This window comes from Tyto alba, unplaced genomic scaffold (assembly GCF_018691265.1).
Source record: "Tyto alba isolate M040663 unplaced genomic scaffold, T.alba_DEE_v4.0 Super-Scaffold_41, whole genome shotgun sequence".
NCBI classification, from domain to species: Eukaryota; Metazoa; Chordata; class Aves; order Strigiformes; family Tytonidae; genus Tyto; species Tyto alba.
The window spans coordinates 20734962-20759688 of NW_024881317.1; the positions used below are offsets into that span (position 1 = coordinate 20734962).

At 43.1% G+C, this 24727-nt stretch overlaps 1 protein-coding gene across 2 annotated transcripts in view; it reads left to right on the forward strand.

Moving 5' to 3' along the window:
* The window catches only part of PSTPIP1 (proline-serine-threonine phosphatase interacting protein 1), a 57847-nt gene that overhangs the window by 16034 nt on the left and 17086 nt on the right, over positions 1-24727 (forward strand). For both annotated transcript variants that reach the window (XM_032990530.2, XM_009964972.3), the window contains exons 2-7: positions 4095-4195; positions 8121-8195; positions 20025-20059; positions 21169-21275; positions 23152-23214; positions 24301-24399. In XM_032990530.2, the coding sequence (XP_032846421.1) occupies positions 4095-4195; positions 8121-8195; positions 20025-20059; positions 21169-21275; positions 23152-23214; positions 24301-24399 (480 nt within the window). The remainder of the gene's footprint in view (positions 1-4094; positions 4196-8120; positions 8196-20024; positions 20060-21168; positions 21276-23151; positions 23215-24300; positions 24400-24727) is intronic.

A 24727-nucleotide genomic window follows, 5' to 3' on the forward strand; every position in this document is an offset into this window, starting at 1 on the left:
GAAAAAGACCTGTTGAAATGACAGGGAAATGTTCGTTTAAGTAAACTTAGGCCTAAATTTTTTATCACTACACTGTGGTTGGAAATTAAAAAGCAAGGTTGCAGGATGAGCGACCATAGCAGCTTACGCTTGTCTGAACCTGGGCTGTCACCTGGCTACGTTTCCTCTCCCTCCTTGCTGTAGCCTGTGACATGTTAGTGGCACATGCTGTTTAGACCACAGTCAGATCTGCTGCCTGCGAGGCTGAGGCAGCCCTGGTTCAGATTTCAGATGCTGTGGTCTCTGAAATATGGCTCCCACATTCTTCAGGAATACATAGTGAAGACAATAAAGCAAATTTTGAGATGGATCCCCCCAAAATGATGGAAGATTATAAATGAGTGTCTGTAGTAGAAAGTCCTTTTCAGACATGCATTTAGCTGCAGACAAATTCCTTTGCAAGGGTCAGCCACAGGGAAAACCCCAGATGAATCTAGCAGGCAGGAACGGATGCCTCCATCAGGGGAGATTCCAGCTTTCCTTCAGATGCAGCTGCAGTGGCAGCACTTTTAACAAGTTCAAGTCTAACTTGTGTTAGCAGGCAACAGAAAGCAAAACTGTTGAGTAAGGCACTGGCTGTTGGCACTTGACATGCACACAAATGTACAGAATGAACAGTGTGAACACTACTCCCATACCCTGCTTGGTAGAAAGCCTGTGATCTAGGAATGTGCAAGGGCTATTACAGATTTCACATTTAAACAGGTATCCTTCTGTATGCATTAAAGGGATAAAATATTCCTATAATCATAAGGTGAAAAATCTGGCTTTTGCATTTCTAAATTCATTGAAGTAAGGAAATAGGAAGGCAAAAAGATGGAGCACAGAATCTGTTGTGAGCAGTGGGGAGCAGCAGTAACCTGTTCCCTTTGCATTAGTGCCAAATAAAAATGCCAGTGCATGTCCTGGAGGCCAGCCTGTTTGCAGAGCTCCAGGACGGCACTGCTGTGCTACCCAGGGCAGCGTAACTTGCAAAGGATCCTTTACCTCAGACTGTGAGAGTACCTTGTTAGATGTGCTGCAAAAATTCATTCTCTTGGTCATCAAGGCAGGGTGAGCCTCGGTGCGGTTTTTAATATGGCATTGCTTTTTCCTTTTGCATTTTTACAGCTTAGAGCAAGGTGTCCAAATGGCAGAATCGAGTCCATTAGGTAGTTTTATCAGGCCCCTAGAAGGGTTGCTGTGTGTCTTTGGGTTGATAACAAGTTGCTGCATTCTCTGTTTAGGGAATTTAATAAGTGGTTCTCTCCAATGTACAGCATTTGCCATCCTTTCATTATAGCAACTGCACCAGTTTAAAAAGAGGTGGGGGGGAGACACTGAGTTTTAGCATTTACTAAACAAAAAGATATGTTGCCAGAAATGGCAGACGAACTTTACAGTGTGCTTACCACTCTGTTTGTTGTTTGTGGCAGTATGCCTGACTGCTGGGGTGATACAAACCCATATGATATTTTCAGCTACCCCTGGGCAGCATTTCTGGGACAAGGAAGCTGTGTACACAGCTATGGGATGTAGTTAATTGCATTTGGAAATATGCAATCAAAATTTGGGGGGCTGTGGCTTGGTCGTGGAGTGGTTGCTGCCAGGCAGGGGGGGCAATTTATGAAAGTCTTTTACAGCAGCAGTGCGTTCTGCCATTGGGATGTCCTCAAAAAAAAAAGAGAGAGGGGGAAGTGACAAACCTATTGCCAGGGTATTATCAAGAACCTTTCCTACTTTCCTCTATGAATGGCAAAATCTTGCTTCTTTTCATTTATTTCACAGAAGGATCCCCCTCTGGGGTGTGTGTGTGTAACTTGCCCTTGGAAACATTAGGAAAACTGATGTTTTGGTTTTGAGATCCCATTTCTTAAGGGGTGAGCATATGCATCAAATGAGCATATGCTACCCTATTATTTCCCTGTGGTCGCACTAGGGATAACAGTGGATCCATTGCACTCTGTCCATATTCTTTTATCTACATCATTATCTTGTCTGGCTCTGTAGTGGGGACACTTTTCTGGTGGAGACATTTGTCTCTGTCTCTTGTGAACAATTATCCTACTGCCTTTTCCTTCTCCTCACTGCTGGTGATAAGAGCGTCCATTAGGGAAGGAGGAATTACTGCTGTCAAGAAACTGTGGCACTGGAAATGTTACTACAACCTGTAGTAATAGGCAAGAAGTCCCGCTCCCAGGTCTGCAAATCTCCACAGAAGCCCTAGGGCCTGGGTGAGCGGCACCGAGGCTGCCATCGGCCACCGTCATGCATCCCCAGAGCTCGTCCTATTCCTCTCCAGTCCCAGCAAAAAGGAACCAAAGCTGCTTGCCAGAGGATCCTTCCTGAGTCCCAAAACTTAAACAGCTGTCTTCTTCACAGTCATGGTGTAAAGCAATAAACACATTTATTAAATGATAACCGCTTAGGGGACAGTGGATAGATGTATAAACTGTGTTCAGTTCATATATAAGCACTTGTATTGTACAAAAACTGCTTGAGGGAAGGAACATACTCATTCTCTTTATGGTTACACAGTCTGTGATTTTACCGTAATGCTATAACATAAAGCTGAGATAACATTCACCACTACATTTTCAATAACATTATCACGATGTACTGGTTAACTGAGGCTCTCAAAGTAAAAATGGCTCGTCCTGATCCTGTTGTGAGTCAGTGAAAGGACCAGGAGTAGAACACAGAAATCCTCTCCCAGTGCCACACTCGGTGCATGTTGCAACTTTATTCCCTTCCCTTTCTGAGCTCCCGGCATTTGCTCAGCAGCACTGACTTCGCTGTGACTCTGTTTTACCATTGCTGCACTGCAGTCTGGAAGGTGGGAAAAAGATGAAAGCGCAAGACTAATTGTTTTTCTTCTCATTACTCAGATATTGTCTGAGATGCATGGGGGGTGTGTTCTGATGGATCATGTGGACAGGGATAAGCCTGACACACGGATTTATGTGTGGGGAGGGATCCACAGTCTGAGACCACAGCAGAGGAAGGGAAGGTGGCTCTGAGCTGCACAGGGTGCAGAGCCCTGGTAGGAGATAAGAGCTCTGGCTTTGGGGCAGCAAACTGCCCCCTGCTCTGTGACCTCACCTGTCTAGTGTGGCTGGCTGGAAATCACAGATCACCTTGGCTGGCTCCATTTGCCATGTGGGGTCATGGAGCAAGACAGGCTGCAAAAATACCCAAAGGCACAAGTGAATCCCAGGTATTGCACAGGAGATTGGGTGGTGAATGCAAAAGTAAGGGAAGCAGCACTCATTGAGAAGCATCTCAGAAACAGACTTTCAACTTCCTGCAGATCCAGTGTCCACACCCCTAAGCTCTCCACATGCCTATCTTCTACCTTTTTTGAAAAAAAGCCCACCACCTGTCATGTTGAATTTACACCAGAGACAGAGTGATTCAAACAATGAGAAGAGTTGTTACAGCAATCCCAAAGGAAGACATAACAGCACATCAGAACCCAAGTGTTGTCTAACAGCAAACAGTCTCCCTGTGCTGTGAATCCCCCATCAAAGCACCCCACCACTGACTGGGTAGCACAACTGCTACCCCGTGTATCCATATTCATACAAGCACAAGATCCCTTCACTTCTCCATTTGCATCTAGACAGCAGGTCACTGTCTTACTGAAAGTCCTGTGGCAGTGGGTTGACTCTGACTATTCTTTTTAGAAAAAAATATGGTAAGATAAGCTGTTGTCCTTTGGAGATGCTATACATCTTTTCTCTGCAAAGATCCCCCATTCAATGTAAACGTGACTTCCCCAAAAATACAGCTAGTGTTGCTTTCCACACAGCAAAATTTGCAACCTACTTCACTTTTTTCAGTATTAAAAAACAAACTTGATTTAATAAAAACTTTTACAGATTTTCACTTTGGAGAAACCTCACCCATACCTGTGCCCTTAGCCCTGCCTGAGCTGCCATTGTTCTGAGCAAACCTAAAGGTCCATTTGGATTTTCCAGAAAGTAAATTTGCTCCATATGCCTCATAGTAGGCATCTGGTAAACCTGTAAACTATGCACACAGATCAGCTCAACTGTTTATCATTCTGTCTTCAGTGCAAGGAGTTCACCTTCCACACTGGCTATGAGGTGCTCGTACAGCGGCTGTTGGATGGGAGGAAGATGTGCAAAGATGTGGAGGATTTGCTCAAGCAGAGGTAAGAAAATCAGTGAAAAAAATGTGAACAGCCTCCATTTTCTCTCCTGTTTGGCATTTGGAAAGGAATAGTAGGATGTTTCTGAATTTGGTGGTGATACTAGTCTACACAGAAAAGGCTGAGTGATGTGATTTGTGAAGGTAGATAATGGAGAGGAGAGAGGACAGTCAGACATACAGAGCTCCATTAAGACCCAGGTCATTATTGGTCCAGAATCACACAGTAGCATATACATCCACAAGTAGCGTTACTGAGCTTCCGCTTTTGTGGGGAGCAAATGACCTGCACATTTTTCTCTGCCTTTGAACATGCTGCTGCCACAGGCACCATCTCAGTTTCCTGCAACTACTGAAAATGGGCCATTTTTCAAATACAGACAAAGCTACATAAGAGCCTACCAAAAGCCTTTCCCAGACACCTAAGACAGCCCGCATCGTTCACCAACCTTATCAGACTCTGAATAACAATGTTGTAGTTTATGTCTGTCCTTTACATGCTTCTTGAGTGCTACTCAACAACAGCTATGGACAGCTGACACTTCTCTGGATAAAAAAATACATATTACACAGCTCCTCTGACTCCTTTGCTATTCATTTTTGTATTTCTAACTTAGAAAAATATATTTGAAACTTCATTCTGTTTTTAAGTGGCTGGATTTCAACAGTTTTGACATGTAGCATGAGCCATGTACATGCTCATACATGACCTGTAGGAAAGGTCATGTATGAGCACACAACACAGATTATATATTCAGCAGGTAAACCTAGAACAGTTCATCTCAGAACTGTCTCCTTATGAATATTGCTCTGCATTCCTCAGTCACATCCTGTTTCTTCTTCTCATGCCATCCCCATCTAGTTTTCTGGTTTTAGGCTGGTTTTCTGAAGGCTACTTTTCAAGCACTGCATCTTTCAAGGGGATGTGAGCTGTCAAACTGAAAGTTGACTATTTCACAGAGCGCAAAGAGTCTCCCATCAAAATCTGAAGCTATTTGAATTGCTTTTCTTGACCTCCTGTGGAAGCATATTTTATTGCTGCATGTCACACAGTCCTGAAGTCGCATCTGTTTGATGGTAGCTCAGCTTCAACTGTTTAAAATAGTTCATTTGTGACTCATTACTTACAGAGATCAGAATTACACTGCAGGCTTCGGGAAAGCTTTGCCCTTCAGCATGCATCTGATGCTATATATGCCTGTGTTTCTTTCCAAAACATTACAGAGGTTTCTGCAAGTTGCAGGATAAGGTTCTTTCTTGTTTGTGGTGGAGGCACAAAGGACTTTCCACAGAGAAGAAAAAACACACGTACAGTCATTTTGCAGATCTGAAAGCTACAAGAACAAATGTTTCCATGAGCTTTTGCACATCTCCAGATCAATTCAGTGAGTGTGCATATGTGCATGTGCTTTGGTGTGTACATGCATATTGAAGGAGGCAAAAAAGGAGAAAAGACAGCAGGCACTGAGTTGCAGAAAGAAGCTATTATTTCTATTTTATTTCTGGAAGACGTTTGTTTCAGCTTGTCCTCGTGTCATTCATGGGACTGACCTAGAGGAGATCAAAGCATGGGATGAATATCTGTTCCTAGAGGCTGCCCATACCATGGGCTTCATGCCAGAATTTCAAAACGGACTCGTGCAGCAGCTGCCCTAAGTCCTGAAACCAGCTACCCTGGCTACACTAACACTTCAACATTTTTCCGTCCAGGTCGATTACTTTCGCTCACAAATACCCCTGCCGGGTCCAGAGGAGAGCCTAAGAGGTTAGGGAGTGAGAAAGCAGTTGTATTCCAGAACAAAGCCCCAGATTTAAAACACAAAGTATGTTCCAGCTCTCGATGGCTGCAGGGAAACCTAGAAGCTGTGTGCAAGAGGACTGGAAAGCAGGAAAGGCAGCACCAAGATGTGAGGAGGGGGTGTCAGCCTCCTGTCAAACTCCTCTGACCCTGGGCTAGTCCAGTCCCACGCCTGAGGTTTCAGGAAGATTTGGCCCAAGGGTTTTTCAGGAGCTGGGACTGGCTTAAGAGCTGGCCATGCTTTTTTTTCCCCGTGACACAGTGCATACTGATCAAGCAAAGTGGGACTGTAGCCCTGGAGTTTTTCTCATTGCTGTACGTCCACCGGCACTAAGAAAAGTCTCTGAAATGAAAGTGTTTCTTGTTATTAAAAGCAGAAGAAAATTAATCTATTCTACTTCTGCAGCGTTATGTGTCTCTGGAGTATCTTTCCATTTTGATGAAATTTCATTCATCTAACATGAAAATGAAGTGCTACCTCTGTGTGGCCTCTCACCGTATTTTGCACCCTGTTCTTCTAAGAGGAATCCCGAAGCAGTGACATAGTAACACCCCACTAAAACACAGCAATTTCTAGTGCAGGGTGACAGCAATTCACTAACCTCATGTGCGGTGTTAGACACATGGAAGCCATGGACAGAGGCCAAGAACAGCCTCCACTCCAGGCTGCAGCGACTGTAGGTTGCTGTACGACCAGCACTGCTATTCCACCAGCCTGACAGATCTCCTTGGGCTGGGGGAAAGCCCCCAGGATGAGCCTGCCTCGGATCACAGAAGATGGTTGTGAACCAGTGAAACTGCACCAGAGCCCCTGGTACAGCTGGCTAAAACACAAGGTGCTCACAGCCATCAGGTGCAGCGCAACAGTTGAGAGGGCGGTCGGTTGTTCTCAAGACACCCACCCCAACAGCTGCCATGTTGCAAAACTGAAAGACCAGCCCTCAAACTGCTGGAACTCACCAAATAACAATAATAAAAGCACAGCGTAGCCGAGTGGGAAGATGGATGTGAGAACAATGGGGTTGCATAGCCTCACACCCACATCAAAATTCCTTTTCTGAACAAAGAGTACGTTTCTCTAAGGTGCCAAGTTGCAGGCTCAAAACTGTTTGAAATGCTTTGAAACATTTTTTGAGAACTGGACTTAGCCTAAACAAAATCTGCCTCCCCCAATCCTAGCAACAGGCTATCTGTTCATTATTTGTTATTGACCATTCAATAGTTTTTAGCAGCTACTCAAAGACTGAGAACTCAGTTCTGCCCCATTCTTGCATCCAGGAGAAAGGAAATAACATATTTAGAACAAATACTTTTTTTTTTTTTTTTTTAACGGGGAATATAAATTTCTTCCAGAGCTGGATGAGGGGAAAACAACAAGGAAATAATTCTATTTCTTTATTAACCATAGAAACAGAACTACTTTCCTGAGTCACTAGCTACAGTTCCCCATTGGGTGAGACATTGCACCATATTGTTTCCCCCATAAAACTGTCACAGCCTCACCTTACAACTAGCAATGCTCCTTCCCCCTCTGTCTCCACTGCAACTGTTTAAGCAGCACCTCATGTTTTTAATGGTTAGAAATTTTACTGCTGCTCCCAGCTCCCATTTATTCACGACCTCTCTTAAATAGATGCCTTGGAACCTACTCTTCACTCTCCTCCCAGCTTTCATTTTGATAGATCAAGGCAGCCATCACCTTTTAGGTTTCTTTTGCAAAAGAGACTCTCTGTTCTGAGCATCTTCACTACACTTCTGTACACTTCTTCTTCTTCTAATTGAATCCAACTCTTTGGGGACAGAGTTACACATAGCACTCCTCAGTAGCAGTATTTCTCAAATAAAGTGTAACAAAGGTGTTGTGCAGGCATTTGCACCTAAAACTTGTATTTGACAAATACTAGGAAAAGAAGTAATCAAAGCCATGGAGAGGCTTCATTTTCCCTCCTTTCTTCTATAAACAGCTCACCCAAAATATTCTAGAGGTAACTAATTGAACGACGGTTGAGGAGCTAGAGAAATTAAAGAAACCGTATTTCTCATGTTTTGTATCTCAAATGCAATTACAAGATTTGTGTAAACATGATCCTGGTATCACTAAGAGAAACTGAATACATTTTTCTTTTAACAGAGCGCAAGCAGAGGAGAGATATGGGAAAGAGCTGATACAAATCGCCCGAAAAGCAGGAGGACAAACAGAAATCAAGTAAAGACTTCTTTTATTATTAGTGCACATGAAAGCTTTTTTGGAAGCAATATCAGACTCCTGTGTTTTGCCTATGAATGGGGTCATAAGCTGCTCACCTCAGTGCATTACACAGCACTTCACAATGCACAGGAAAAATGGGGAAACACCACAGTCCTTCAAAGCAGGATTCACAAAATTTCTATTTGAGAATTGCCAGCAGGTCTTTACTGAGCAATATTTTAATTTCAGGATTCCTAATAATGTTTAATATTTGCTTCCACAAGCAAACTAAGTGATGGGGGTGGAGGGGAAGGAAAAGAAAAGGTTGTGAAATGTTTAGGATGGTGGCTTGGCAATTCTGGGAAGCTGGTGGACACTGAGGGGGTGTGACAGAACAAACAGAAAGTGCAGACACCAAAAATTAGCTTCTGCGGCAGGAAAAAGGCTTAGCTTAGAAATACAAACTTTAAACATCTTTGAAGGGACTTAATTTGAAACAAATCAATGGCACTACTGAAATACACTGAAATGGTACATATTTTTCTCTGTCTCCTCTACTATTATTTTAGATCATGTATAAATTGTGTTGGGAGGGGAAGTTATATGTTGTCATGGAATTTAACTTAATAAACACTGTTGATAAACTGCTGCTGTTATTGATGGTAGCAGCAATAATGAGACATTTTATCATTATTGTAACAAGTAATAATACAGTAATCAGGTGGCAGAGGATGAAGATTTGGGGTCACAGAAGACAAGTCTGAAAGAAAAGACCTCAATCTAAACACAAAACAGCTCTATTGATCCCTGGGGCCTGCTAGCCTCATCCATCCCATATCTCATTTCTTAATTGCAGTCTCCTTTTTACATTGATTTATTGCTCTCAGTGTGAGCATGGTTTCCTGTTCATATTTTATGGGAAAACTTGACCTCAAACCCTTGCACCATCATGGCGTGCAAGTGCCAGGCAGTCACCCGTAGCACTTGCTATCGATTTGGTGGAAGCACATCCAGGCTGACAGGGAAACTGTTGCACCAACCCAAGTGCCTGGTAGTGTGGAAAGCACTGAGATTCACTCCAGAGAACGTGCAAACCTCTCGTCTTATAGTGCTCCATCCATCCCTTGCCCCTGAGCCATCCGGTAACTTATAGCAAGGTTCCTAGCAAAGGCTGTGGGAGATGGCTTCTACCTTGCTGGTGTCTCAATTTACAGACCTAAACAGAGAAAGGAAGGAGGAGAAAAATTCTTTTGAAATTAAAATAGCAGATTAAGTATGAATGTCTTCTTCCTGAACTAAAGGCGATGATCAGTGTTCCAGGTTTAACAAAAGGCTCCACCTAAATGTCTTTACTGGCAATGCAGGGCAGACAGAGCAAACGTGTGCAGAAACAGACAGCGTTGGCTGCCCTTCTGTGACTTAGTGGATAATTCATGGGTCTGACTTTTCCTAAGAGATTATAAGAGTTTGATTTAGAGGCAGAGCCAAGTCCCAGAGTTGGGGTATGGATCCAAGTTCCCCACAAGTCGGAGGAAGTTTGGACTGAGGCCCAGCTTCACTTTGATCCAGCAATTTTATAGCTTGGCATAGAGAGAAGGCTGAATATACCAACAAAACATGCTGCAGAGCTGATTTACTGTTTCCATAAACCCACGCCTTGTCTGGGTAGCGACCAGCTTTGCACTGGTATTTTTATCAGAGCAAATGTCTCACTGTATCTGTACTGAAGCAGAGAGAGGCAACTTTTTTTTCTGTCACTCAGCATTCTCTGGAGTTACACAGACAGGCAGTGAAGGGCATTTGTCCAGAGCGAACCCTTTAAAACCAGAGGAAACTATTCAGGGTCTATTCAGGGTTGGAACAACTCATGAAAATGAAATACTTGGTTTTAATGCCTTAACATTTTTGACTTGGTGTGAAGTTTCTGCTTGTTAATATGACATTTATTGCTGACAGCAGTTCTGCTCCTAAGGTCAGTCCTTCAGTGAGACAGGAGGGAGGAAACCTGTGTACCACCTGTAATAAGAAAAGCTTGAAAGGACTATGGCAGAACTATCCCCCTGCATTATTCCAAGTGCTTGCTTTTTATAGGGCTCCCTATTATTGACTAGCGTACTGAGTTCCAATAGCATTACAAGTACTTGACAGGCTGAAGAGGGCAGTTCACATCTTTAAATGCAGCTTTGGGTAGCAGTATTTCTCAAATAAAGTCTAATGAAGGTGTTGTGCAGGTATCTGTACCTAAAACTTGCATTTGACAAATACTAGGAAAAAAAGTAGCTTCTATTTTTTTTTTTGCAGACCATTTCACAGAACTCTCTGTGCCATGCTGTGTATTGCAGAGGAGCAGGAATTACTAATTTTAGATCACTCATTAATTTTCTTGCTAATGTAAAATTACTATCCTCTAGTTTTAAATTCAGTCATCTTTTAAACATCTCAGATACTAAGGCCTTCTGTCACTTCTCCTGGGAAATTATTTCACGCTCCAGTAGTTCTCAATATCAGGAAGGTACCTGGTACCCTTTCAAAAATGTTGATAAAAAGAACATAGAAAATCAGTCTGCAATAACCACCCAAAAACTTCCAGTATCAGAAAATACCCAGAAGACCTTAAGAGAAACAACTGCAAGGCCAATTACTTCTGTTTAGCACGCCTCCTGAAACTACGAATTGTCTGCAAAGACCTCCCATTGCTCCACCAGGTCAAAGCGATGCTCTGTAGCTGCTATGGAAAGCAGAGCAGGAGAGAAGCGGCACAAAGGCGGAGCGAGCAGCAGGCCCCATGCCCCATGCCGGGGCATGCTGGCAAAGCACCTGTGGCAAACCCACGCTGCAGCCAACGCCAAGGCTGCCGAACTGGAGGCAGCGGCACCGCTACCTGCGATGGGCAGCCCAGCAGGGCCTTGTGCTTATGTCCTCACATTACCAGTGTCAACAGCTCTTTCCAGCTCCAGAAACACAGTTCCTGACAGCCACCCGGCTCTTCTCATCTCAAATCCTTGGAGGTTAAAAAATGTAGAGGAAAAAAAAACAACCCTTTCTGTTTCTCCCTGTACTGGCAGAGAAGAGGGTCTGCCCAAGGGAAAAATTAAGCAGTGGTTGTTACTTCAGCACAGTCAGGACTGGCACAAAACAAGGTGAAGAGAATAAGTACAGTTAAGTAAATATAAGCAACAAGGAGAAGCCTGGAGAACTCTATGGCACATTGTATCAGGTAGTGGCCATCGCTGTAGAAAACAGTTGTCTCCCAAGCCTTCCCCATATTTTAAAAGCCTTTAGTTTCAAATCAAGGAAAAGAACAGTTTAAACATTTTTTCAGGCTCTTCCTTTCTCTCTCAAACTTTTGCTTCAGCTGGAGCAAATTGCTGAACTCAGCTAAATGTATAAATAGATTCAACTGCCCATTTGTATTTACTGAAAGACGCAGATGAAGAAATACGCTGCTGACTTGAAAGAAAGACAGTACGGAAGGCTCACTGAAAAGTAACAGCAACTCTGGGACCACTTTCCATTGCTTTGAGAAAAATCTAGGTGACAGCAGCTATCAGGTTTCCATCCCCTATGCTGTCCCAGTGCTTGTTCCCTCAGCATGGTCACAGCTCCTCTGATGGAGAGCTGACCCCTGGGGGCCCGGCCCTGCGCACCCCTGGCAGAGACAACTACAAGCCAAGACTGTACTAGGACACTTCACTCCTGATTATCAACACCAACATAGCATTGTGGCCTGGGAAAAGACAACAATGTTGTGTCTCCACCCACAGACTCCTTAGCACCAGAAATGTGAGAAAACGTTTTGACCTGAGAGCTAGCAGGGGACAGGCTTTTAGCACAGCTACTGGAGGTGTGACTGACTACAGTGGGGTCCTCACTGTTCTTTTTCAAAACAGTATCTGAAATTGCTGTAGTGAGCCTACAGCTGTAGAAAAATTTCTAACAAAACTGAAATCAGAGAGGCAGACATCCAGCAATGAGGGAGATGTGCTGCAAGCACCTTTTTTTTTTTTTTTTTTTAATAGCAAAGACAGAGTTTTTAAAGGAAGCCAGTGCTGGTTACCATGGGCATAGCAAACAAACAGTCCAGCTTCCAGCTTAAGAAATAAAAGTTCCCTGTAAGTGCTGCCTAACAGCCAAAGGACACGATCATTCAATAATCCAGCCTGATTCAAGCAAATTTAGGCATTCTGGCTGTTTGCCCTTGCCTCTAGCACTGCAGCTGGTAGAAACTACTTCCTATAGGGAAGGGAGATATCCTCTTTCCAGCACATGACACAGATCTAACTTAGCAGTTGCTATAGGCCTTGGCAAGTTCATTCTAATGTACAGAAGGATGTGCACACTTGAATCTAAGTGCAAGACTGCAAGAAGGGTCACACAGGCTCAGACCTAATTAGGCTTTAGCCTAATATTCTGTTCCCAACACCAGGTCCCAAGGGAAGAGTAGAACAGGATAAGCATATGAGGATATTTTTCCTAAGTAATCTTCTAGCCTTAGCATTCTGTAGTTCAGGGACTGCTACACCAGCAGCAGCTTCGTATGCAATAGGCCCCAATGGAGTTTTTTAATCAGAAACATTTTAGCATCCACTGAGACTTAAGGTAAAGCCATGTACTTCCACGTTAAGTGCAGAAGTGTCTTTTTCTTTGTTGATATTTAGTCCACCACACTTGCCGTGTTAGATCAGACATAAATGACAAAGGCAAGTTAGCTTCCTCACAGCAAGGCTCCTCAATGCACCTCTGCACTGGTGAGGCACAGGCCCACTGCCTGTTCTGGTTCTTACACTCAGGACCATAACACCACCAGAACTGTGGAAAAGGCTGGCTGCTTCCTTCAGTCTAAGCACCTGGAAGTGCCAGCAGAGTCATGGATGCAGGCTATGCCTGGGAATGTGGGCGGCTAGGGAGTCTTAGTGAAAGCCCTGGGAAGAGAAGAGGTATTGGAAGGGAGCATCAAAGAATTTCAGTTGCAAATGTACCTCTCGAGTGGGTCAGACCTAGGAGAGGGCAGGGCAGCCCTTGAGGAGTGGGCAAAGCACCAGGATCGCAGCAATCAGGGTGGAAGGATGGATGCTGCACAGAAACGGAGCTCTGAGCTAAAGTGTATTTTTAAAATGTCTTCATTCCTACCTTACACTAATTTTGAAGCCCTGTTATCCCAATTTTTTATTTAAAAAAAAAATCTGAACCACAATTTTATAGTCTATAATCATAAAAGAAATTATGAAAAATATGATTACAAAGCTACAGCCATGTATTCTTGGCAAATGCCAGGTTACACCAGTATTCAGCAGGGGAGAGGGAACTACATGTTACAAAGTTTAAACTGCGGTACTCCATATTCTGTGTTGCACACATGGGAGAGGATGTACAGAAACTGGGGATTTTCAGCTGAATTACAAACTGAGATCAAGCTGGCAAGTGTTTGCTGGTAGTGCACACAGTAATGATGTCTCGATGCACTACAGGTGATTCTCAGCAGAGCTCATGCCTTTGAGAAGAAACACTTTTCAGGCTGCAAGGTGTCAGGGAATATCCATGCACTAGCTTTGGGCAACTCTTCAGCAGAAAAAACATGAAAACAGAATATACTACAGAGCCCAGTTTTCAGATACAGCTTCAGCTTCAGCTGAAATAGAGCCTCTGGGAACTCTGCTCTTTTGTAAAATAACTGATGTAAACATGCAATAGCTGGTTAAATTCTGCCTAGTCTGACAACAGCTATTTTTGTCATTTGCTCTACTTGTCTCTTCTCATGTATATGATTTCCTACTATTTGGTTTCCCTCTTTTCCACTACCATCTCTTTCAGACCTCAGGAAAGGGTAGTTCCTTTAAGCCCATGTCTGCTCTGCCCTTCACTGCAATGCCTGAAATAGAATATTTCAGGGAGTGTGAGGTGAGGGCATCTGTAACAAAATGTCAATTGCTGCTTCCTGTATATAAATATAGGGTTTCCGTCACTTAATATACAGAATCCTCTGTATTATTCACACAAAGCAGGCATTTTTGAATTGAGGCTAAAAGTCATTTTGGAAGGTCACATCCTTCCATGGTTACTTATTGTCCATTCAAATGTTCTGAACCCACACAGAGCTTATACACTTGTACTTTGAACTTTCAGGACTCTGTGAAAATGGACCCAAGCACACACTCTGAAAGGCCTAAGCCTCTGCTCAGTCCTTGTTAAATCCAGTCGAGATAAGCTCTCTGGTGATGAGAACAAGCATTTCTGAGCAGTGCTGCTCTCATTCCAAGAGACATGAGGAAATTCAGTTTTATGTTAAAGGTGCAAAATTTGTTTTATCCTTTGATTTGAATGGCATAGATCATTCTGGAGTCACAAGGGGTCTCATTTGTAGTTTATGGGCACAGATTTACAGGGAAGAGAAGGTACACAGAAGTGCCATCCTCTCTGCTCCCCTGCCCCAGCAAAGTCTGGGGTGATATGTCTGTGCATTCAGTAACTAACCCTGGGAGGGATGATAGACCCCACTTCTCATTCAGTTTGGGGCTGTTTCTGCTTCTTAGACGTATATGAATATATCCAAGCAACAGAAGCAAAACACATATGCAGACACACCACAGCACTAGAGGAACCCTCTGCATTTATTGCTGCTTTCATGAAAGATATGCTACACCCAACCTGACACTAAGCCCAGCCTGCTGCACAGTGCAGCCTCCCGTAACAGCTGACATGACTACCCATGCTAGCTAGTGCCTTGCTATTGCAAATTTATAGACAGACAGAAACGTGGACGCCGCTGGCCAGAGAAAGGGTGCTGCTCGTGCCTTTTATCCACCATGGGTGGCTTTGACATCACACCACAGTTCGGACCTGTACAGAAATCTTTCCAGTTGCACTGAATGGTTTTGCCTGTCTGTTTATAGCTCCTCTGAAAACAAGAAGAAAACATCCTGGCAAAATTAAGTCTTTGATATTTTCACCACATCCCCACTAAGCAACATCAAACACTATTCTCACACGAAATGTGCCTGGCCTCAGACTTAGTAGTGACTTTGCTACCTCTCTTAAAAGAGCACAACACCTCCTCTTTTTCTTTTTTGCAATGCAGCCAGAGTCCCAGGTGCAAATTATTTGAGACCAGAAGTTTCTGAACTAGTTTCCCCACACTTTGCTACCACCGCTGGGCTTCACAGAAAGAAATATTGGTAAAACCACATTTCATCTTCCCTGTGTGCAGGAGAAAAGACAGATGTCTTTCTCTGGCCCCAGAGGAGACTGGCATTGGGTTGGTTTCATAACCATGTTACCAGGATCTAAGCTACTGGAGGCAGAGAGTGAATAGGACTGCTGCAAAGTGGTCTGTAGAGTTCATCTGACAGAGACTTCTCTCAATTTCAGAAAGGATAGTTTAAAAAAATTACAATAAGAACAGAACGTTGTATATCATATTGATGTTAAAATGGAAACCTACCAGAAAGGAAGGTGGGGTGTTTTCACTTCTATTCACCAAGCAAAGGTAGAAGGAAAGAAAATTTAAAAAGAGCTGTGGTTTTCCGGTTAGAAGAGCCTGTTTTACCTTCCTGTGTATGAGATGTAAAGGGACTCTCTGAATTAGTCAGTTAAACTGGTCTCTAAAGGCAAAGTACTGAAAAAATGACCTAACTGTCAAGCCTAATGTTGAAAAAAAAAAAAAAAAAAAAGCAGCACGTGGTGCAACTGTGGCATAAGTACTGCCACTGATAGCACTGATACAGCTCTGCTAATTACATTTATGGTGCTATAAAATTCAGCAGTGAAGCAGAAGGTACCAGAGCCCTATCCACAGCACATTTTCTGGTGGTCCTCGTGTCACACAGGATTGCCTAGCACAGCCTGCTCTCCAGCAACAGCCCAGTTCTCTAGCAAAAACAAGGTCCAAAAATTAAGAGAGAGAAAGAGCAAAGACAGAGAGTAGCTAGGAAAGTTCACTTTGAAGTGTTATCATGCCCCACTGTTCCAATCGAGTCCCCCTGCTGAATCAATCATGAGATAATTTTGCACAGTGAGTAAAATGGATTTAGGAACAGTTGCAGCTGTTCCCCACTACTCCTCATACATGTATGGCAATAGTGGGTGAGTGGCAAACAAGGTATCTCTGCTCAAATATAGGATGTATTTTCTGCCTTGAAAGCAGGGGACAGGTTCTGCTGGGAGAAAAATCAAGCCAAACTCTCAAACTATGCATTCTGTAAATGTTTATCCTGCTAAAAAAGAGCCATAGGGACTAGTCGTCAGTGCCCTAAAGGCAGGGTAACCTTTCCAGCTGTGGTGTGCTGGGTGAATTTGGATAAATTCACTTTGGAAAGTATTTTGCAATCTACAGAGCAAGAATGCTAAATAATGGGTGAGCTTTATTGTATTGAGCTTCTCCCCTTGGCTCCCCTGTTCCTCTAAAAGTTCTGCTATTCTCCTCCCCCCTCCACCTGAAAAAAACAAACACTGAAACGTGCATATTTTACAAGAGCAGCTCAATTCCTCTGTACTCGAGTAGCAGGAGACTCCACCAAATGAAGGGCAGCAGCCAGGGCCGGTAGTGCAGAAAACGGTAAGCATATTTTAGCCACTAGATGGCAAAAATCACCAGAAGTTGCTGCAGAGAGGCTGTTGCACGGGTTCTATCCCCGGCTATTTCGGATTCAGAGCCAATCTTGTTTCCGCCAGAAATTCATTTTGACAAAACCAATCTTTAAATGCCCAAGGAGGAGGCATGTAAGAAACATGCACAGTAAATTTGTGTCCAGCCCTATTTTCAGTGGGACATCTGCAGGAGGCTCCCCGTAGGGATGTCCAAAGGGAAGGTTGGTGCTCTGCCTTCAGCTGGAGCGGTTTAACAGTCTTCCAGAATTTACATGGAAATGGCAGAAGCAAGCAATTAAAAAAAAACAAAAACCAAAAACCAAAAACAAAACAAAAGAGGAAAGAGGCAAATCACAAATTTTCAGTTTGACTTGAATTATTTTCAACTCCAGGTTTTCTAATTTGGTCACAGAATAAACAAACAAAATCAATTGCTACTGCAATGCTAAGCAGCGTGATATACTGAGAGGCTAAAACATTCATTTAAAGTGTCCATGAGAGTGCGACATCCTCACTTTGGATACTTCAGAATAAAGCCCTTATCAATCCTATTAGCAAGTCAAACCCATCCAGAAGTAGTAGATAATAGGTACTGTACATACAAAATGGCACAGATAAAATTAAAACTCACTTGTGTGTTGGCTACATGAGCTGCTTCCATTAAAACCTCAAAAGCACTGATATTATGTATTTCACCAATATAAACAGAGCATCTAACAGCAATGAGGAGCTAATTTATAGAGCTGCTGCTGCAGCCAGCACATCCCCACAGCTCAGAAGTCATAAAGGAATACCTGATTGAACCCTGGGTCAAAATTTGATTTATTTATTCTCTCCCACAGATAGGTTGGCACAATGGTATATTTGCTACTCCCTTAAGCCCCATAAGGATGAGGGATTTGATTCACTGATTTTAGAAAATAATTATAAAAATAAGGAAGGAAATGGCTTAAGTTTATTTTAATATACTTATGGACTGTGTCCTTGCCCCAGTCAGCAGCTAGGGAACTGGCTGGGCAAATCTTTCATACAAGCAGCAAAATGCCAGAGCTTTCTGAAAAGGCCATTAGAGAGCATGCAGGGAGCAAAATGGTTTCTCTCCAGGTCATAGCTAGATGCATTATTATACCAGAAGACACACTTGTTCTTACAGAGAGTCAGCAAAAAGGAAAAAGGCTTCATGTATGGCTTATGATCATGAACTCTGGTAGCTCAGATGCCTGGCAGCAAATTGCTTTTGTCCTTGATATGTACTGAGAAAGCTCTATTTTTCAGTATCCACTAGAGCAATCTTGCCAGCCTTTGCATAACCTGAATCACCAAAAGCAAAGGAAAAAAATCTCTGGGAACAATAGATCAACACAGCATGCACACAGTATGTGCAGTTTGCAAGTGTGTTCTATTTTTAAAATTCCAGTATTTACTTATTTCACGCATGAAGTTCTTAGCACATTCCCTACCTCCTATTGGAAAATCCACACCAAAAAAGCAAATTCAATTCCTTGTATATATTTAATTTCTCAAAATAATCCATTAGAGCTTTTAGGTGAAAAAAAAAAAAAAGCTATCTCTGCTTGTCTTTTAATTTCAAGCTTTTGATTAACTTAGCTGGAAAGAATACAGTTTGTTTCCTTTGTGTTGTAAAAATTTAGTTTCTAACAAAATTTCACACCTGACTCATTTTTTGCAAAATGAACCTTCAAAATGTTAAAATATTATTAAGACAATACTGAAAAAGACTCAATCTAGCATGTTTTCCCTGACTCATCCCAGGAGATTCACCACAACAAATCTATTTGAAAGCTGAAGAATCAAACAGTTAGCTCAATACTCATCTCTTCTGGCTGAAAGTCTTTTCCATATATTTCTACAAATTTAGATTTGGAAGTGAATTGCAAAGCAGTTAATGCTGAGGACAGGCCCAGCCTTTCCCCTTGCCTGTGCATTTTTCTTATGCCTGGCAAGGCAACCTTGCTACCGGGAGAGCAAGTTTTGATTAGGAAACAGATGTCCAGCCTAAATTAACACAGGGCATTTAGGATTCTTCATGTGTCTCTTAAGATTCTTGAAACGGCCCAAGAGATACAGGATTTCCCAACCCATCTGCAGTCGCACATGGCTGGAAAGTGATAGGCATCCTCTTCTGGGCTCTCCTAGTAGCCAGGCTTCAGCCAGGGAGGCTTTAGGGTCTTCATTAACAGGCTTTTCCCTGGAGCTCCCACCTGGGGTAGACCAGGGCTCCATGGAGTTCCCAGAACTGTTTCCTTCAGGGAACAACACATTCCAGGTCTTGAAGAGATGATTTCTAAATCTGAAAAACCTTCAAATCACTCCACAGCCCTGATTTAAATGCCCTGCCAGCCTGCAAACTTGGAGCTAGTGGAAATTATTAAGTTGAAAATGCCTTTTACAGACTCTCCCATCACTTCTACACTGATATCTCTGGTACTTTCTTGAAATGAACTCTGGCTTGCCAAAAAAACAGGACACCAGGCAATCTATCATTACCCTTTTGTGCCCTTCTCCAACTCCACATTGTAGGACCACGTAGTCATGTAGGTTCATCCAGGCGAGCAGCAGAACATCTTTTTTTGCTCATCTCCATGCTGTACTTCACAGCCCAGAATTGAGGCCTGATTTCACAGCAAGGTTTATTCGGTTTATTCGTGCTGTGCCTCTGGGGAGCATCAGGGTTTCAAAGCCTCTGTAGGCTCTCTGCACTGTGAGTCTTTTAAAGGAGAGTGAGCTGTACCACACGGGGGTGCTCGGAAAACATAGTATGGAGGATGCTGCACAGCAGAGCTGCTCTAGCTTCAAGGGTGACTGAGGAGGAAAAATTTGCTGGTGCTGCATTCAGTACACAGTGTGGACCTGGTTTCACTCTACCTTTCAGACTAGTGCTCCAAAACCCAATTTCCCTGGACTGTCTTTACTTCATTCGGTTAACTTAGATCCATTGGCAAGGTGCAAGAATAGAGAAATGGCTGTTATCATTCACAGTCACAAATACAGTGAGATTAAAAAAGAGGGTGCACATAAGGAATAAGAGCAATGCCTTGCTTCATGGAGCATTTTATTGCATTTCCTAATGGTAACAGATTGATGCTTTTGTGCTTGTTAGCATGGTCAACTTTTATTACAAGACTATCAAGAATTTTACCTCTCTGTGGATCTTTGAGACTTGAAGGAAAAGTTTTTACTCTAGATTCACAACCCATCTTTAGAAGCCTATACTAATAAAGTGCTCTTGTTTCTGCCTCACAGCACACTGAAGGCAGCATTTGAGAGGCTCAAGCAACGTAAGTATATACATCTTCCTTTCTGACTTGGGTAAGACAGGCACAGAATGTATTTATTCCCCCTGGGGCCCTTCTTCCTCTTCCCCCTTCTATTTCCAACTTTTCTATCCCAGTCTGTAGTGTGGAGAGTAGAGGGAAAGGACACTCACTGGGAGTCCTCCAAGGCTGGGCACTCAATCCGCTCTCCGGTGGCAAAGAAAATAGCATGTTCCTCAAGTGAGTTTTGTCTCAGTCAAGTCACAAAATATCAGCTCTGTTCCCTCTTCTGCAAACCACTGACATTAAAACAGCATGATTTCTAAATGTGCCCAAGGCTGAACGAAAACCTTCCACGCACAGAAAAGGCAACACCATCATAGCCAACAGGACAGAGTACCTGGCGCCTGCAGTTTAGATAAAAACATTCTTTTGAAAAGCAGCTGGTGAATTAAGGTATTTTTAGAGCCTGGGTAGGGGAGCTCAACATTTCTAGAAAATGTGGGGTTCCATTTCAGAGGCACCAAAGCCAACAAATGCAGAGAAGTTACCAGCCACTTCAAACAGCATTGGCCAGGTGCTCTGAAATTCAATCCATCTTTGCTGACCCTTGGAAATACTCAGCTTGTAACCTCATCTAATGATATTTGTGCAAGGCTGGACACAACTGGCGGGCAGGTCCCAAGAGCAGTGACAATCCAGCAGCATAGTGGAGGGAAAGCAGAGACAGGAGGTGATGATGGAGGTCAGAGCTCCTTCCCTCCCTCTGTACCACAACATCTGACCTCCAGCCCCAGAAGGAAAGGGGGGTGGCTGGGGTAAATGGTGCTATGAAGAGATGCAGCCAGCTCCATGCTTGCCAAGGCTGCCCTGAGTGGGTGCTCCAACTCTGCAGTGAGGAGTCTTGCCCGTGTGTTTTGCAGGCACTGGGAGGACCTGCAATAAACCCTATTCGGGTTGTGTGAACCCTTGGCAATGTCAGCACATGCAGAAACATAGGGAGGCCTTTTTTTAAGGCTGCCCTGCTCATGACAAGTCACGGCAGCCACATCCCAGAAATATCTCCTGAAAAATGTGACTTCACAGTTAAAGGACCTTTCCACTGACTGTACATAAATTTTGATTTGCTTTAGAAATCGAAAGTGTTGGAAACTCTCATATCCAGCTGGCAGTAATGCTGAAGGATGAACTGAAAGGAATAGAGGAGTTCCGAGAAAGACAGAAGGAACAAAGAAAGAAGGTGAGGAACTAGAGAAATGTTGAAATAGATTGGGTCAATGATCCATGCTGATGACCTGTCTCTCCAGCCACAGGCTGTGAATACTGCAAAATATGATCAAACATGCCCCATGTGCCCTGTTCACTCTATATACTAGACTGTGGAAGAAAAACTCTTTCTGATCCCAGCTGGGAATAAGGTAGTGCTCTGAACTCAGGAGACACAGCCTTTAGTGACTTTTACTGTCTCCAGTGTAACTGCAGATACTATTATTACTCCTGTCAGAATGTAATCTGTCCTTTTCTCTTTTTGTACCCTCGCTAATTGGGTTTCCTTGGTATGATCCTGCGTGACGCTCCAACATGCACTAAAACAAAGGGATAACACAAACATTTAAAAACATAAAAGCAAATGAATATCATGCTGAATGCAACACCAATATATGCTGAATTACAAACACATGGAATAAATAGCATCTAGTTGATGTCGTATAATAAAAATTTGAGGATGTTTAAGGCCACTTCATCCCCTATGATATTACCAATCTCTAAGTCCACTGTAAAAGTAGCTCTCAATAGAGACAACAGTGGTCATTCTTATACCTCCTCTGGTTCCATGGGGTTGAAGACAAAAATGGGACAGGCAACTAACACTGAAAGCACTGATTGATGGAGGAGCAAAATAAAACATGCAGTTCTTTGCTAATTTTAAACAAATGAAAATGCATATAACCAGTATCCAATGCCACAAAAATCTTGTGTTTACAACCCTGACACACAGGAACTTGGAATAGCAAAGAACTCATAATATGAAAGTAGGTAAAACCAATGCTGCTACTGAGGTTTGAGTTCCACAGTGACCTGATGAAACAAATAAGGCATATAAAGACACACAGTGTGCACCTAGTTCATCAGCACCGCATCTCCCCATACACACACTTTGCCGCTAGGATTTGCAAAGAGAGAGGTTCTCTCTCCTGTTGAAAACAATAAGCCTGTAACTTGACTGAAAATAGTTAGAGGGGCCTGGAAAAAAGGGAAAAACTGCTTTTGAGTCTCAGGCAAGCTTTTTTTCTCTGTTCAGCATGTGGCTGTGAGGAAGTTAACATTAGACATGCTAGACAGTGTCAGCATTTTTGGTAACCTCCCAAAATGCTGTGATTTGTGTTTCACTGTAGCTGCTCTCAGGACTGTGCTATTTAGCCCAACGTGGAGCAAGCCTCTGGGTAGCCCCAGAGTTTTGCTTGAGCAAAATACAAAGATCCAAGGACCAAAAGTGCCAGTGAAGAAACCCACACCCTGCCAAGTAGGAGCATATCTCACTGTCACATAAGGCTGGGCATATCACAACTAAAGCCATAAAAGAGAATTCAGCACGGTTTTTCCAATGCTGACCAGATGACGGTACGGAAATCAAATCATACTGAGCATAAATTTGCCAGAAGCAATGGAATATAAATTACACAGGACATGTTTGTGTATAAAATGGACAACTACCCTTGCTAACATTGGTGAGACAGTGGTTTGGTCTGCAAAGATGTGGGTTCAAGTTCTTGCACCAGCAAAGGAACTCTGCTGGCAGAACTGATGGGCACTGTGACTGGGTGTTATGTTATTTAATCTCTTTAAGGAAAAAAAAAAAAGGAGGAACAAAATGAAGATCTACATCCCCTCTGGTATTAATAGAAACCACCAAAGCCAAATTATCTTGGATTATTTTTTTACCTGCCATCTTTGTATCATTTAGAAACCTATCATTTATAAAAGCAGAGCAAAGTCATTGTCCCCAGAGGCATGTGGCTTATAGAAAGGTCCTGACAACAGCTTTCCTAGTCCTGCCACTAAAAAGGAGAGGAAGTCCAAAGGAAGAAATGCTTACTTCTGTGTGTTTCTTACAGTATGAGTCTGCAATGGAGCGTATGCAGAAGAGCAAATTGTCCCATTATAAGAAAACAATGGAGGTAAGCAAGGAGGTTTTGTGCAGGTTTCTCGATGCAGACTGGCTCCTGTTTGAGACAGGGTAAAATCTCTATCACAAATACCTATATTTAAAGACAGGTCAAGAATGTGCGAGTGTGCGAGAGTGTTTGAAAGAGAGGGAGGATGCGGTTCCAGCTACGAGGAGGAAGTTAATCTTCCCTGCTGCACGCACTGAAGGCTCTCCAAAACAAATACTCAGAAAGTTAATGAGGAATGAACAACGCCCCAGGGTCAAACAGGATTTAATTCTTTCTAGGCAAGGATACTTACACAAACAAATGTAATCTTTCAGTCTGTGTAAATACAATTTTAAAAACAGTGAGGTGATCTTGTAAACAAGGGGAAACCTCTCCAACTGGAAAGCTTGCAGGTACAGGAACTGCAGGCAGCTGGTTTTGGTTTCCAGTGGGCGATTGCCTCTAAAGAAAACTAGTTGCAGACCTCTCAGTGCTACAGCTGGAACTGTACTAACAATTTTCATTTAGAATTGGTTGTTCTAAGTGAACCTCCAATACAGGGAGGTCTTCTGGTGCAAATAAGGATTTCTTTTGCTTCTGAAGATTACACCGAGACTGTTACCTATGGGGTGCTGGCTCTGTCTCACAGCTTGGAGCAATGGGCAAGGCAACACACTGGCTTCATCCACCTGATGCTCCAAGTCACACTGTAGAAACAACAACCCATCCCCACTGGCACCCGGGGAATGTGGGCTCCTAATTTTGTCTCTACACTGTAGCTTGGACGGACGCCCGAGGCACCCACAGTAATAGAGCTGCCTGTGTATTCGTGACCACCCCTGCGGGGAGCTGGCTGCAATTGTATGAACCACACCATTTCAGGGTTGCAAGAAAAGGAGCTGATTTATGCTGCCAGCCCCTAACCCCAATTTTTCAGTCCTATTTTTCTATATCCTTGTGGCATCATGGGGAATTTTTCCTGTTGACCAAACCTGGGCACTGATTTGCTCCCCCATACTACAAAACATAAAATGGCTAGACCATCATGCTGGAGACAACCTAGCTTGTTCTCTAACCCAAACCCTCGCATTTGATTTCATTTCAATACAGTCAAAGAAGACCTATGAGCAGAAGTGCAAGGAAGCGGATGAGGCCGAGCAGTTCTTTGAACGGACAAGTGCTTCAGGCAACCAAAAGCAAACAGAAAAGGTACCTTAGATGACAGTGATATTTAGAGATAAAACTGTGGGTTTTTTTCCTTTTCAAGGTACAAGAAAATACAATTGAACAACCCATTCTGTGGGATGTCAGGGGCTGCTTTCTTTTCTAATTAACCCCTTAGAATAAAAATTAAAACAAAGCACCTTTCCAAGGAGGTCTTCCTTCACAAACTCTTTGGGTACCCCAATCTTGTTCTGTGATAGGCCAAAGGTTTTTAAAAAGGCTGGGAAGGGACTAAGTTATCCAATTAATTTATCCCAGGCTATGATCTAATTGCTCCATGAATCCTGAAGGGAAGCTGAATGAGATTTTTCTC